At 41.6% G+C, this 14010-nt stretch overlaps 1 protein-coding gene across 1 annotated transcript in view; it reads left to right on the top strand.

Moving 5' to 3' along the window:
• The first annotated feature begins 713 nt into the window (after positions 1–713).
• The window catches only part of ATG5 (autophagy related 5), an 81597-nt gene continuing 68300 nt past the window's right edge, over positions 714–14010 (top strand). Inside the window, exons 1-3 of the mRNA XM_082481407.1 lie at positions 714–783; positions 1687–1854; positions 8865–8992. Of these exons, the coding sequence (XP_082337533.1) occupies positions 1747–1854; positions 8865–8992 (236 nt within the window). The 5' untranslated portion in view covers positions 714–783; positions 1687–1746. The remainder of the gene's footprint in view (positions 784–1686; positions 1855–8864; positions 8993–14010) is intronic.

Genomic DNA, 14010 nt, shown 5'->3' on the forward strand with positions numbered 1-14010 from the left:
GCGGGAGACGTTCCTTAGAAGGCAGAGGTGGAATTCGCGGTGCGCTTGCGCCCGTTGCGCCGGTAAAAACCGATCCGAGGCTGATGCTGCGCTACGTGAGAGACCGTGTCCCTGGTGGCAGCGGGTGCTCCTCACCCTCCTGTGACCATGGTGTGAAATCCTACATGAAGAACGAGAAAGGAGAACAGCCGGGTAAGAGTTTACGTGGGCAGATTGTGCTCAACAGTACCAGAAAAGCATTTAATCCCGTGAGCAGGCGACGCTTCCAGCACGAACGGTCACCGGCTCCTGCGCGCGGGCAGAAGCGCCGCCTACCGGCCCAGCGGCTCCGCGGACGGCTCGGCCCAGAGGCGGCGCCCCCGCCTCCGGCCCTGCCGCTAGCCGCGTCCTCACGGGGGAACGCTCTGCGGGACCGATTTCGTCCCACCGCTATCGCGGTGCCCGGGCCGGCCGCTGCTGAGGCATCAGGGCGCCGCCGCAGGCCGTCCTCAGACCACGCCTCCGCCTCCTTCCCGCCCAAGGACCTCAAACCCGCCACGCCCCGCGCCACGCCCCTCTGCCGGCCGTTCCCCGCCCCCTCCGCTTCCGGCTTCCGGCGCCGGCTGGGGGGGAACGCCGGTTCCTGCCCGCCGGGAGCCGGGCGGAAGCCCCGCGGCGTAGGGCGCATGCGCCTGGGGGCGGGGCCCAGGGGCGGGGGCGCGGCGGGGGCGGGACCGAGGTTCAGTTCCTGCCTGGCGCGCCGCAACCCCCGTGTGCGGGCAGGTGGCGCGGGTCGCGACTGAGGTAACGGTTGTCCCACCCATTCCTTTTCCCTCCCGGTCTGGCGGGGCTGCCTGGGGTCGGCCCTCCTCCTGGGGAACGCCGCTCACCCCGGCGGGCAGGGGCTGAGGCTGAGGCTGAGGCTGAGGTTGGGGCGGGGCCGCGGCCGCGGCGGCCCGGCCCCCCGGGCCTTGCCGTTGCCCGGGGAGAGCACGCTGGGGGCCGCCGCCGTAGCGCTCGTCGGTCCGGCCCCCAGTGTGGCTGCTGATTCACCTCGGGTGGCCGCCCGGGAGGGAGACCCCGCCGGGCCGGGGCGGGGCGGGCCGAGCCGCTGCTGCCGGCGCCGAGGGCGACCGCCTCCTCGAACCTGCGGGCGGGCGTCGGGCCAGAGGGGCTGGCGGGGCGTCCCCGGGTCTCAGTGCAGCGGAGGGGGGTGCTGGGGCCCGTCCTGGGGCCTCGGTGATTGTCCCCCTCCTCCCCGGGCAGGCCCGCGGCCCCGCCGGCGAGAGACCTGCTCGCTTCGTCGTCCCCACCGCTGCCCGTCCTCTCGGTCGTCTGCGGGCACCGGCTCTGCTGGCTGCCCGCGGGTCCCGGGCTGTTCGCCCGCGGTAAAGCCGGGGCCTTGGGGGGAGTGAGGGGGCTGTGAGGTGACTGCAAGGTGGTAACTGGAACGGTCGCTTTGCCTTTATGGTTGGGGTGTGAGACAGACTTAGAAAATGCTCGTTTACTTGTCATCTACCGTGTGTTTGTAGTTGGGAAAGTGTTAACTTGGAGGCCTGAACTGGTTCCCATCATTGTACAAACTGATGCGTTTAATGTCTCGGTCACAGCGTTGCTCGTGTTTGCAGGAGCGTAGTTACGGGAGAGCCTTTAACGAGGTGTATTTAATTTGCAGTAGTGCTGACTTGTTTCTTTTGGGGGGAGCAGGGTTGCAGTTCTAGCTGAAGAAAAAGCTGATCTACATGTGCTTCACTCTCCATTGGAAGAATGACAGATGACAAAGATGTACTTCGAGATGTGTGGTTTGGCCGAATACCAACATGTTTCACGCTGTATCAGGATGAGATAACTGAAAGGGAAGCTGAACCTTACTATGTGAGTATAACAAAGGTAGTCACAGATAGTCCAGTGCCATAGTTATGATTGTTTCCTTCATTCTCATCATGTGTGCTGCTGCATGTTGTAGGAAAATCCCAAACAACCCATTTTTCATATTAATCCCAGTACTTCCTGAAAGTAAATTGTATGACCACTCTGCGTGATTCATCTCTCTTCACAGCAAGTTCAAAACTTTATGCTTGTTTCACCAGTGAGATAAACTTATCACAGATAAGATCTAAAAAAAAAAAAGTATGAAAAAGTCAATAAGTAATTAAGTAAAAGGAGGAGGCTCTACATGTACTCATGGTGAGCTTTTATGTTCTTGAGTAATGACCAGAAGAAGGGAGAGAACTTGTATGTTACCTTACTACAGACATAACTTCAGTCAGAGCTTTGTGCAATCTTAAACACTAAGATCAGTCACCCATGTAACACAAACTCATAATGAACACTGGCTCCAGTATTTCTGCTCATGGACTTTTCTAAAGCATCTGTAATTTCTTAACAGTGCAGCATCTGAACTGGATTGCTAGCTGATGATGAAAACGAGGGTGATGGGTGTATTTCAGTTGTAAATTGGAAGGGCCTTCTATAATTATGTGGTATTTATTTATAATGTACTCAGCAGTTTTCATCCTTTCAGCACGTAATAAACATTTGATTGATAGAGAATGTTAGTTGATTCAGTGAAACGTAAATTTGAAATGTAGCAAGTATTTGGGAGGAAAACTTTGGGAGGAAAATCTTGTATTATGAGTTTTTACGTGATTCTGAAATCCTTAAATCTTGTCATATCATTCACTTTGAAAATATTACTGGATAGAAATTTTTTTTTCTTCTGTCTCTCACAGTCTCTTTATGTCATCAGTTTCTGATTTCCATGTGTGTTCATTGTGGTTTTTTTTGAAACCTAATAAAGCATTAATGCTTTTTGTTCAGTAATGATAGTGCTCATCTCTCTGTGTTTTAGGTTCACCACTGGTAAAACAGAAGCACTTTTACTTCATGCAGTTGACCTACTGCAAAATGCATCTGAGCTATCTAGAAGTTTCAGACTTTAGATTTCTTTTATATAAGTTAAAATATATATAGTATATATGAGTTAAAATATATAGAGTATAAGAGCTACATGAAAGGTATGAGTTTAATTGTAGAGACTTGCAGTCTTGATCTGTTCAACATCAGCATGGAAACCCTGAAACCATGTTATCTTCATGGTGTGGCCAATGTTCTAAGCCAAGGAGATAGTTTTAAGCTGGTAGGATTTCTTTTATTTACTCCGCTTGAAGTGTGCACAAAAAATTCTCAAGGCTTGATTCTCTATTTCTGCAAAATCTAGTTACATGCAGATCACAATCCTAAAATTTTAGCTTCGTCCTTTTTCAGGTCATATTTGAGCTGACTTATAGCTTTGCTTCTTGAAGAGACCAAGGATTTATAATAGTAAAAGGTAAAATAGCAGTCGGAGTTTTAAATCATGGTTTAGTTCTCATGGTTTCAGAGTGTGTTTACATTAATGTTTTTGTTCAGATCTGGAGTGCATTTTTGAAGCAAGTCTTATCCTTTCCGCTTACTGTACCCAGGTTTGCATCACACAGCAGTCTTATAGCCCACAAGCTGAATCACTTTCATGTGAATCTGAAGCAGAAGATGTGCTTCAGCTGCTAATGGGCATTTAGTGTATGGAATCAAACTGGAGCTAAATTGAAGTAAAAAACACCAAAATTCCCCAAAATTAAGTAAAAAAAGTGTATGTAGTGAACTTTCCCAGTCCTTGACACCAGCTGTTTGGCTTTACATGTCTCCTTTTACCACATCTCTGTGCTGCTTAATGTAGATACAATATCTGTATTCCGGACTGCCTTCCCTAAATGGGAAGGCTGCATGGGAAGGAAATACTGGCATCATTAGGTTACGAGGGAGACAAAGCTTCTGCTTTGAGGAACTTGCTTTATGAAGATGGTGGAAGACTTAGACTCTGGATGGTGAGGGGTTAGAAAAACAACCCAGAGTCTGTGTGATGGATTTCAGTTTGTGAGCAGTGTGGCAGGAGACCCTTGTCTGTTAGATGTATTAGCACAGCACAGGAGCGATGCATGCGTGTATTGCATTATGGCACTGCATGGGGGTAGCAGAGCTACTTTAAAATAAGCTTGTTTATCTTTTGGAAAGAGTAGTGACATCAAGGCTAAGCAGCTCAGGTGAAACACTGTGCTATTTCTTCCTGTAGTAGAGGCAGAGTTACACTGGAAATTGATATGTCAAGTTTCTTTGGAGTGTTTCCTACAGATGCTCGTGTTTTGAGTGGAAACATAATTAGGAACAGCTAGGTTGAACTACTTTTGTAGCTGAAGTATCTGACTTCGACCTAGTCCTAAAGTTGTTACAATTTTTATTTTAAAATGGTGTACAGTCTGTCTCTTGGTGCAAACAACAGTTAGAAATAAAACACGTACAGGAAGCGGAGTACTCATTGGCTGATGTCAGGTGTAATGAACAAAATTACAGCAGAAGGCAGTCTTAGAATGATGCTCTGCCCAAGGGATTAGCCTTTACTGGGCTACTCTTTAAGCTTCCTCAGTGTCAGAAGGGATGTTCTATTAAGATGTCTATAATAGTGAGCAACATGAAGCCATAGCATGTTAGGATGCTTTGTTTCTTCATCCTGGGTACATTGGTGATCAGACCAGTCCAGTTCCTGTTAAATCTAGATTATTTTTTTTTTTTTTTTAATTCTGTTTTGCATGCAAAATGGTGTTTTGCTCTGCAACAAAACCTGTGGAGATAGCTGGAGAGGTACTCGTTATGCACAAAAACATATTGCAAGTGTTTCCTTAGGCACTAGGAATTCCTTGCATTTCATTTAACGTCTACAGAAAGCATTCCTGGTTATTGTGATTAAATACTGTCACAATAGACAATATGTGAAAGGAAGGTGTTGTGGTTTGTGTAATTTTGGGGATGGCGTGTTCTAGCCTACTAGGATTTATTCTGCCTGGTAATGTATCTGGAGATTGACTTTTGTTTTCTTAATTTAATGAGGAGGACTCCTAATCTTATTTGTTGGCCGTTGATCTATGCATTCAGATGAGAATATGAATTTTAGGGTATTTTTCATGTTCTCAAATGGTACTTTTTTAATTGTTAGTACCAAGCGACTTGTTTATCTTGTCTTCATTACTGTTGCAATGGTCTGATCCCAACAGGTCATGAACATCTACTTGGCTTTGTATCATGTACTCTGACTACTTTGAGGGAGTTTGTGCCAGCTTTTTGTTTTTATACTGACTGGGAGAAAACTTATACAACTGGTTGCTGGAGGGAATGGCACCAAGCCTCACTTAACATTTCAGGAATTCTTACTTGGTCTTGACACTTAGAAGTAATTCATTCACATACCGACTGCTTTAGACTTCTCTTGAATCTTCTTACAAGCCCCATCCTTTCTAGGGAACAAGACAGATGTAGCTCCTGAGCCACAAAACTCAACTGAAAGTGTTTTTTTTCATTCAGGTTTCTTTGTTATGCAGCATAGTGAACAGCAAGCATTATATTCATCCACCATTAATGAGTGGGCAGCATGGCAGAGTCAATTGCCAGACAACTTGAATCAAAACTGTGATTCTCTTCTGTTTAATTCCGTATGTGTTATATCATCCATTTTCCTATTAGTTATTTTCTCTCATACATTATTTAAATTGTCAACTATTGAATCTATGCTAAATATGCACTCAGTCTGTTCGTTAAAAACTTTGGTACTACCTTGTCTGTGTATTTGTCCATGCAGTACTGTAGGTTGTTTATGATAGGTATTCTGTCTTTTAGCACATTATGTAGTGATTTATCAGTCCTACATTCAGGTTGCTGTTGTTACATTATTTGCATTGTTGGATGTGTCTGATTTTCATAGCATTGTTCTAACCTTTAGCACAAAGTTTACTGAGAGAAGGTTATTTGTAAAAAAACAACAACAACAACCAAAACCAAACAAAAAACCCCAAAACAAACAAACCAACCAAAAAACTCATTCCACTAGGTCAGATTTGCCTTAACTTAGATTGCTATGTCTTGTCATATGATCATCCATTATTCTTTTTACTTATTAGGTATTATAGCCCTAAACCAAGCATTACTCTTGTCACTGAATCATGACAGTTCATTCTCAGCATCTAGAAATACTGCTGTGGGGTAGCCAAAGGGTATAGCCTCATTGGCCTGCATGGACTGGTTTAGGAGTCAATAGCGAAAGTGTTTGTTTGAGAGGTGTCATTCTGGTGAAAGTGGCTTTGGCTAAAAGGAAGGCTCCTTGCCACATGGCTACAGTGTTGGAGATGCTTCTGAGTGTCTAATAGTTTAGAAAGTGAACTGCTGTGTAGAATTCCAGTTTTCATACAGAGACTTCTGTAAAACAATTAACGTGATTCTGTTTCAGAGAGATTGACTAAAGCCCAGCATGTAGTTAAATACGTTAAGGGTTTTTTTTCCTTAAATTTTTTTTAGTACCTTTCCTCTGGAAATACTCAGTAATAGCATTTAAAAATTACAGGATTTTTGGAGTAAAAATATTTTGTGTTAACTGGTGGTTTTCACTGGGTGTAGACAACTGGTAGAGAAGGGATATTAAAAGGGGTAACAAACTAAAAATGTCTTTAAACTATGCTTTTAAAGGTCTTGCTTAACAGATTTAGTATACTTGTAAATCTCTGGGATAATTAAAACTATAAAAGTGATAGAATTGGATTCTTTAATGTCTCCCATGGAAGAGGTGGGAAGACCAAAAAAAAGAGTTTGGTAGGTGCTGCAAATGCTCAGCATCTCTGAAAAACAGGCAGTCTCTGTTAACCTAATTAACTGTTGGATTTTGTACTCCGAAGAGGCTCATTGGGAGTGCTGGCCATGTTCTGTTAAATTCAGTTAAGTGCTGTTTGGTTATTGTCTGTGATCTCCAATTTTGTTGAAACAGGAACTGCGTTGTTCTTCCACACTACAAACTAAAGTAAAATATTTCACAGAGGAAATTAGTTATGCAATTTAAAGGGTTATGTCAAACAGTGCTGCAATCAATAATGCTTTAATATATTTATCAATTCCTGCATGGCTGTGTCACATGCAGCATGCTGAAAATTTGCTTTTGCAGCAGTCCAAATGGGTCTCATCAGAATATAGCAGCATTAATTTAACTGGAAATATTACACAGAAATAATATGGAACTATTACCAAAAATATTTGAGTTTGATTGGAATAGTCTGGACTATCAGTGTAGGTGTGTGGAATTAGGTTAATAAAGAAAAAAAAAATATAATGTCGTTCAAGTCATTGGGGTACCAAACAATTCTCACTTGAGTATGTACATGACTTCATTGAATTTAAGATCGTTTACCTTTTAAACCTGAACGCTCTGTTTAATTACCTTGCTGAATTATACTTCTATGAAAGAAGGTAGAAACAATTTGATAATGGTAATAATAGCAACAGCTGGAAAAAGAAAACCATATGGTACATAAAAGATCAAGTGTTAACTGACTTGACGACTGTGACAGTGGTGAGTCTTGATCTCTTGCAGTTTTATGTAATCCTAAAATTTAGTGGTTTCACAGATGTTTGCAGATTAGTAACCTAATGCAGCATTATTTAAAAGACAAATCCATTCTTTTTCATAAGAACTTACTCTTGATTTACTCTCCATACTACTTCTTTTTGAATCTGGTATTTGTAAATACATTCTAGTATCATGGCCAAGATATCTAATTTATATATCACAGTGTAGTCTAATCTTTGGAGAGATTCTGCAAGAATGTTGCAGCAGAGATCAAGTTTTCCACCAGGCAAAATGTATCCTTACATAGTTTGGGACATCTGTACCATAGACATTCACTTAAGGCCTAGCATTATCCATATGCTATAAAGAAAATATTTTAAGAAACAACAAGGGTTCTGAGGAACACTGGAAAACAAAAGTTTCTCTTTCTCTAAATATGCAAAAAATATTTTTTTCTATTTATTCCTTGGACCATCTATTTTATTAATAATTAGGAAATTAAAATAACTTTACAGGGTGAAAATTAACATGTCTGCTCCAAAGCTAAATGTTATTTTACAGGGAGATTAATCTTTTCTCATTGGGATGCTGAAAGACATTGTTTATTAAAGCTTATGGACTGATTCATCTTAAGTAAATATGCTATACAGTTATCAGTACACTGATGCAGTCTGCTTAACCACTCTTACTAGGCATGAGACCTTAAAGAAAAAAAAAAGGCGGGGGTTAAATAAGAAATAACATGGCATTCTGTTTCAGATAGTGCATAACATTACACTTGAGGGAAAAAAAGATAGTATAACAGAAAGCTGTAAGAAGGTGTCCTGTCTCAACTGATGAAATATTGTCAGTTTTCTTCCTGATTTCAGTAGCTGGGCAAAGGTTAAATAGTGGAAGAGTTATAGTAGTCTTGACGAATTGAATTGGCAAACCCAGTACACAGAAAGCGGAAATTGCCAACTATTGGAAATACGAAATGCTCTCAAAACCAAACCCTTAAGCAGCTAGTTTTCATTCTTTTTTTAAGAAATTTTGTAGGAATTTCCATTTTGAAATAACAGCTGGTACACAGTTGCTCTTTATATTCAATGAGGAGTTAGAACATTTTTCTATCTGTTCATATGAAAAATGTTGAAAACTTCTTTGGCCTGCTTAAATACAGAAAACCAGAAATTAAATTCCATTCTTCTCCCTCCCACCACATCAAAAGAATCAAGAACTTATTTTTTTACTGTTTCTTATGTGTTAGTGTATTGGATACTGGTAATCTGCATCTTCTGAGTACATAATTTTATAGCCTTTCATTGACCATTAATAAGCAAACTTTCTAAAAGATACCTTACCTTAAAGAGGGTGAAAAAAGCCAATGACTGAATTTTGGTTATGAAAATGCATACTTGTTACAGATTTTTCTTAATTTAGTAAATTTTGTTTCCTTAAAGCCTCTCTAATTTTTTTCTTTCAGTTGCTTTTGCCAAGGATAAGCTACTTGACGCTGGTAACAGACAAAGTGAAGAAACACTTTCAGAAAGTTATGAGACAAGAGGAAGTTAGTGAAATATGGTTTGAATATGAAGGTACACCACTGAAATGGTGAGTTTGTTTAAGTTTACTCAATTTGTCATGTAAAGAGTTATCAAGTTCAGCACAGTGTCAGTACTTCTCCTCTTTTGCCATCTTTGAAACCCAATGGAGTGATTAGTTTAGGAAAAGTGTAAGAAAAGCATGTTGTTTGGGAAAAAACAGAAGGTTTAATGTTGAACATATTTGTTATTCTGCTTGTTCTTAACTGTGTATAAGGCAGAGGTTGTGGTGCACCTCTTGGTTTTGTTCTAGTTGTTACTGTAATATGAAATGCCTGTGTTTTTGGTTTTATTGTTTCTTGCAGTAGAATCACCAAATAAATCTTTGTTTAGCTTATTCTAACTTCTTAAAAGTTATCTAATAACACTGATAGGAAGTGTTATTTCTGGAGTCTGAATGCAAATAGGTTATGTGCTTAAAGATAATAAAAAGTGCATAACCTTTCCTCTTCACTGGTGTGATATGTGCTTGCAACATAAAACAGATAATCTAATACTAATGCACAGGCTCTTGTTGAATTAAATTAGTTCAACTTACTTGAACTAATTGCTGTAGATTCTATTTTTGTTCTCTCATATGGTGTATCTCTTTCTGCCCCCCCCCCCCCCCCCCCCAAGTCTGAGGAATCAGACTGCCATTGTTTCATTTACCTAGTTTTCATAAACACTGTTCATCAGACTGTTTCTATTTCTTCCATGAAGAGTTTTAAAAAAAAAAAAACAAACCACCAACATTTTGAGAGCTGCAGTGTTTGCTAGCTCTGTATAGATAGCATCAGCTCTCCAGAAAGTACTTAGTATGTTGAATACTGAAGAGATTTTATACCTCTTTATTTCCTGTGTCATAATAGGAAAGAAAACTACCAGTGACTGTTCTAGCTTCTTGAACCTGGACTGCCTTATTGATTAGCAAGCATCTTATCATGGAGTCTCTTTAGTCTTGGTGATGCAGTAGATTTCTTCTAGTCTTTTGTTTGTTTGAGACCAACCTAGTGTAAACCTTGAAAATATGTAAACAGAAAACCTAGCTTTTCTCACTTTTTCAAAACTGGCTGGCTAAACCGGCTTTAGACGTCTATTTAAACTATCTGAAATTTGACAATAACTGGTTTCTTGCCGTGCTATATCGCCTTGAGTTGTGATGGATACTGTCTAAACAAACAGCAAGGTACCAAGTTTGTCCCAGTGAGTTCATAGTCTTAGGTAGATAATGGGAAGAAACTTTGTTTTCACTGAAGTTGTAATGAGAAAGGAAAGAAAAGCTTTTTACTTCAATCAAAAATAGATCTGTATTTTCTGTAAGTTTTCAAATACTATTATGTTTAAACTAGAATTAAAAAAAAATATAGAATATAGGTATTGAGAAAAAAAAATAATTTTAGAATTAAAGAGTTAGTAAACTCATTGAACATTGAAATGAAAATGAATTGTGTAATTATGATCTAATTACATGCTAATTAAGGCTCTGATCTTTCAGAAAATCTAAGCATATTCTTCCAGGAACAGCTCCCCTGATTTCAGTGGAATTGCTTTTCTAAGGAAAATGCTATCTGCAATCTATTATTTTATGAGAATGAGAACCCCCTAAATAGCTGAAGCTTCTTCCAGAGAAGACCCAAATACCAGAACTGAGGATTAGATTGAGCTGGTAGTTTGTAGAGAAAGAATAGGCAGCATTAATGCTTAACCTTTTTAAGTATAACTTCTGCATTCGGAATCAAATAACTTGCTAGTAATATTTCTTATTCTAATTATGTACATTGCGCTGTGAGGTCATACTGCTTTCAGTCTGTGCAGTTTCATATCTGGTTGGGCTGTAGTGTATCTCTTCAGCTGCAGCTCCTTTTCCAGTGAGAGTTTGGAGGAGGTCTGAAACAGCTTCAGCTTTGTGGTCTGCAGCACTCGGACCAAGCTCCTGAAGGGGAGGATGCAGTTCTCCAGGTCTGGAGTTACAGGAGACTGGGGCCTCCCACTGAGTTTGTTGGGGCAGGGGAAGATGGTCTCCTTGCCTGTAGGAGGTGTGTGCTGGGGGAAAGTCTGTCGCCAAGTTAAGGAGCTGCAGAAAGAGGTCATCAGACTGTGCAGCATCAGAGACTACAGAAGGAAATGGATCAAATCTTCTCAGAGAGCTCTCCCTTATCAGTCTCTCCACGACCTTGAACTCTGCCATTTCATGGTCACTACAGCTAAAGCTGCCACTGATAATCACATCCAGAACTACCGTGTCTTGTTAGTATGTAACAGATTCAGCTGCGGGTCAGCTCTGGTCCATCCATTGCTTGTATCAAGAAATCTTGACTACTTGCATCCCATGATGTTGCTTTTCCAGCAGATGTCAGAGATTAACAAGAACCAGGGTCTGTGATGCAGAAACTTCTTGAGTTGTTTAAAGAAGGCTTTATCTACTTCCTCACCTGGATTGTGTGATCTGTAACAAACTCACCATGATGTTGCCCTTACTAGTTTCTCCTCTGATCCTGAACCACAAGATCTCAACCAACCTGTTCTCTGTCCCATTAAGTTTCATGCATCTAAGCTGCTCGCTCACATGGAAGACTACCCTCTTCCCTCATCTGCCCTGCCTGTCTTTCCTGAGCAGCTTGCGTCCATCTATCCATAACAGCATTCCAGTTGTGCAAGCTGTCTCATTGTATCTCAGGTAGCCCAACACTGTTACGTCACTGCATGTGAAGCTCTAGTTTCTCCTGCTTGGGAAACAAGTTGTGTGCATGTATGTACATACACTTGTGGTAGACTCTCTTCTACCCTCTTTTATCATTTTGAGATCTCCTTTTTAGCTGTCAGCTTTCACCACTTGCTTTCCATCCATGTCCATTAAATTCTGCTTGTCTGTGCATTGTTATTTGCACCCCTGTTGTTTATAGTCTGAAGTGCTTCTCACCAGGTTGGCCAACCTGAAGGTAAAGATACTTTTCCATCTCTCCCTAGCTGTCCTTTATCCCCAAAGAGTGCCCTGTAGCTCTAAAAGCCAAGTCCCTGTTGTCACACCAGCTGCACAACCAGTTATTGACCTGCAATAATTGAGCAGCATTCACACCTCTCTGAGCCTTTCTCCTTCAATGGCAAAATTGTGGAGTTGCCACCTTGCCCCTGGAGCTGTATAGTCACTCTTGATACACTCAAGGGTTCCCTCACAGCACTTACAATTTGTGTCCATGTGGTTGAACAGCAAGGGCTAGTAATCCAAGCACAGGACCAACTTTGCCAGTCTGCCTGCAACTTATTCATAAGCAGCAAATCTCCATGGATAGCAAGTGAGATGGGTGAATGGGAGAGGGCTCTGTCCCCTGTAGGAGTGAGCCTCCTACTGCTATGACTGGTGTGGATGTGCTGTTCTGATGCTTCCTCAGAGCTTCCAGCCCCTTGTCTGCCATCGAAGCACTGACGGCAGGTGGAGAAGGAGCATGCCTTCTCTTGCCAGAGGTTGCAAGACTCTGGTCTTCCCCATCTTGCAAGTCTCCATTCACCACTTCAATGACTGCAGACCCTCTTTCTGTGCAGCTGGGAGTTCAGGCTCTCATCTCTGCAAGGTCTCAGCGAAGATGCCATCAATCTCATTATCTTCCCTGATGCTGTGCAGCCCACTGACCTGCAGCTGCTTACCTTGGTAACATAGCTCCTCCACCAATACGCACCTCCTCTAGGCAAGGACACTGCCTCTACTTGCGCAAGCTCTCAAGAAAGGGCTCTCCTGGCAGCTTGAGACCTGAAGGGCTGCATCCTCTTTCAGGAGCTCTGCCTTAGTGAAAGCCTCTGATGTGCAAGGATGGCTTCTTCAGCAGATGCTAAGGGACAACACTTGTTACCATCCTATTTGAGCGCTTGCACATGGCCTTCAGCAGAGTTTCCGTCACCTTTCTGTGGGTTGTGCTCTAGCCCTGGTAGTTGCACTGGTGTGTCTCTAGTATGAACTGGATGGATGCTTGACTCTTTCTAAGCAGGAATCAGTGGAATACAAAAGGTCAAAGCACCATTTGATGAGGCATAGCTGACATATTGTTTGAAAAATGCTAGTTTGCTTAAAAGATTTAAGAAAAAATTATTTCTTACTGAATACTAAAGGAGAAGTTAAGACTATTTTCTGATGCAGCCAAAATTTTCCTCAATAAGACATTTGTTCATAGAAATACCTAAACACTAGATTTTGGCCGCTTGATACATTTAGTACCCCAACCAGTTCTGGAGTATAGGATTTATCAGTTCCTGTGACATGTCTTATTGAATTACTGCACTAAATCATTGTGGTCTGAAAACAACCTACCAACTCATGCTGTCACTTTTTGTTCAGAAAGAAATTGTTAGAAAAGTAGAAATTAATTTTCCTTACTGTTCATCTGTCACTTTCAAAAGGATTTTAAGTACTTAATGTGGTGTTTTGCAGGATGTCTTTTGCACTCTGAATTCACCTTCTGTAAAATGATAAAAGCAGTAATAAATTGACAATGACTGGAAGTCAAGGTGCTGTTCCGCTCTTATAGATTGAAGTCTTTCCAGAACTCATCATTATTCTAGCAACTTGTAAAAAAAGATTTGTGGTCTCATAGACATTTTCTGTCTGATATTTTTCCCATTATTTCATTTGAGAAAGTTCTGCGTAGTCTGTCTGTCCTTGGCTCCCACTCTAGTTAACACCAGCTTGATTTCAACAATCCAGTAATATTCTTTCAAAATTATACCTTTCTGGGATGGACATTTCCCATAGCTGTTGTTCTGTTTGGTTTCTCTTTTCTTTTTTTGGGGGCAGAGCTTTAAAGGCTCTCCTGGGTTTTTTAATATTATTATTTTTTTTAACTCATAGAATCACAGACTGGTTTAGGTTGGAAAGGACCTCGAAGATCATTGAGTTCCAACCCCCCTGCCATAGGCAGGGACACCTCCCACTAGACCAGGTTGCCCAAGGCCATGTCAACGTCAAAATTCTCCTGCTTACTGTAGGTTCTAGAGAGCATTTGTGTATTTCTTTAACTGCAATGCCTGTTTTTCAACTAGAAGTTCAGAACCAGCATG

The sequence above is a fragment of the Vanellus vanellus genome (genome assembly GCF_965231255.1).
Source record: "Vanellus vanellus genome assembly, chromosome: 3".
In the NCBI taxonomy this organism is placed as follows: domain Eukaryota; kingdom Metazoa; phylum Chordata; class Aves; order Charadriiformes; family Charadriidae; genus Vanellus; species Vanellus vanellus.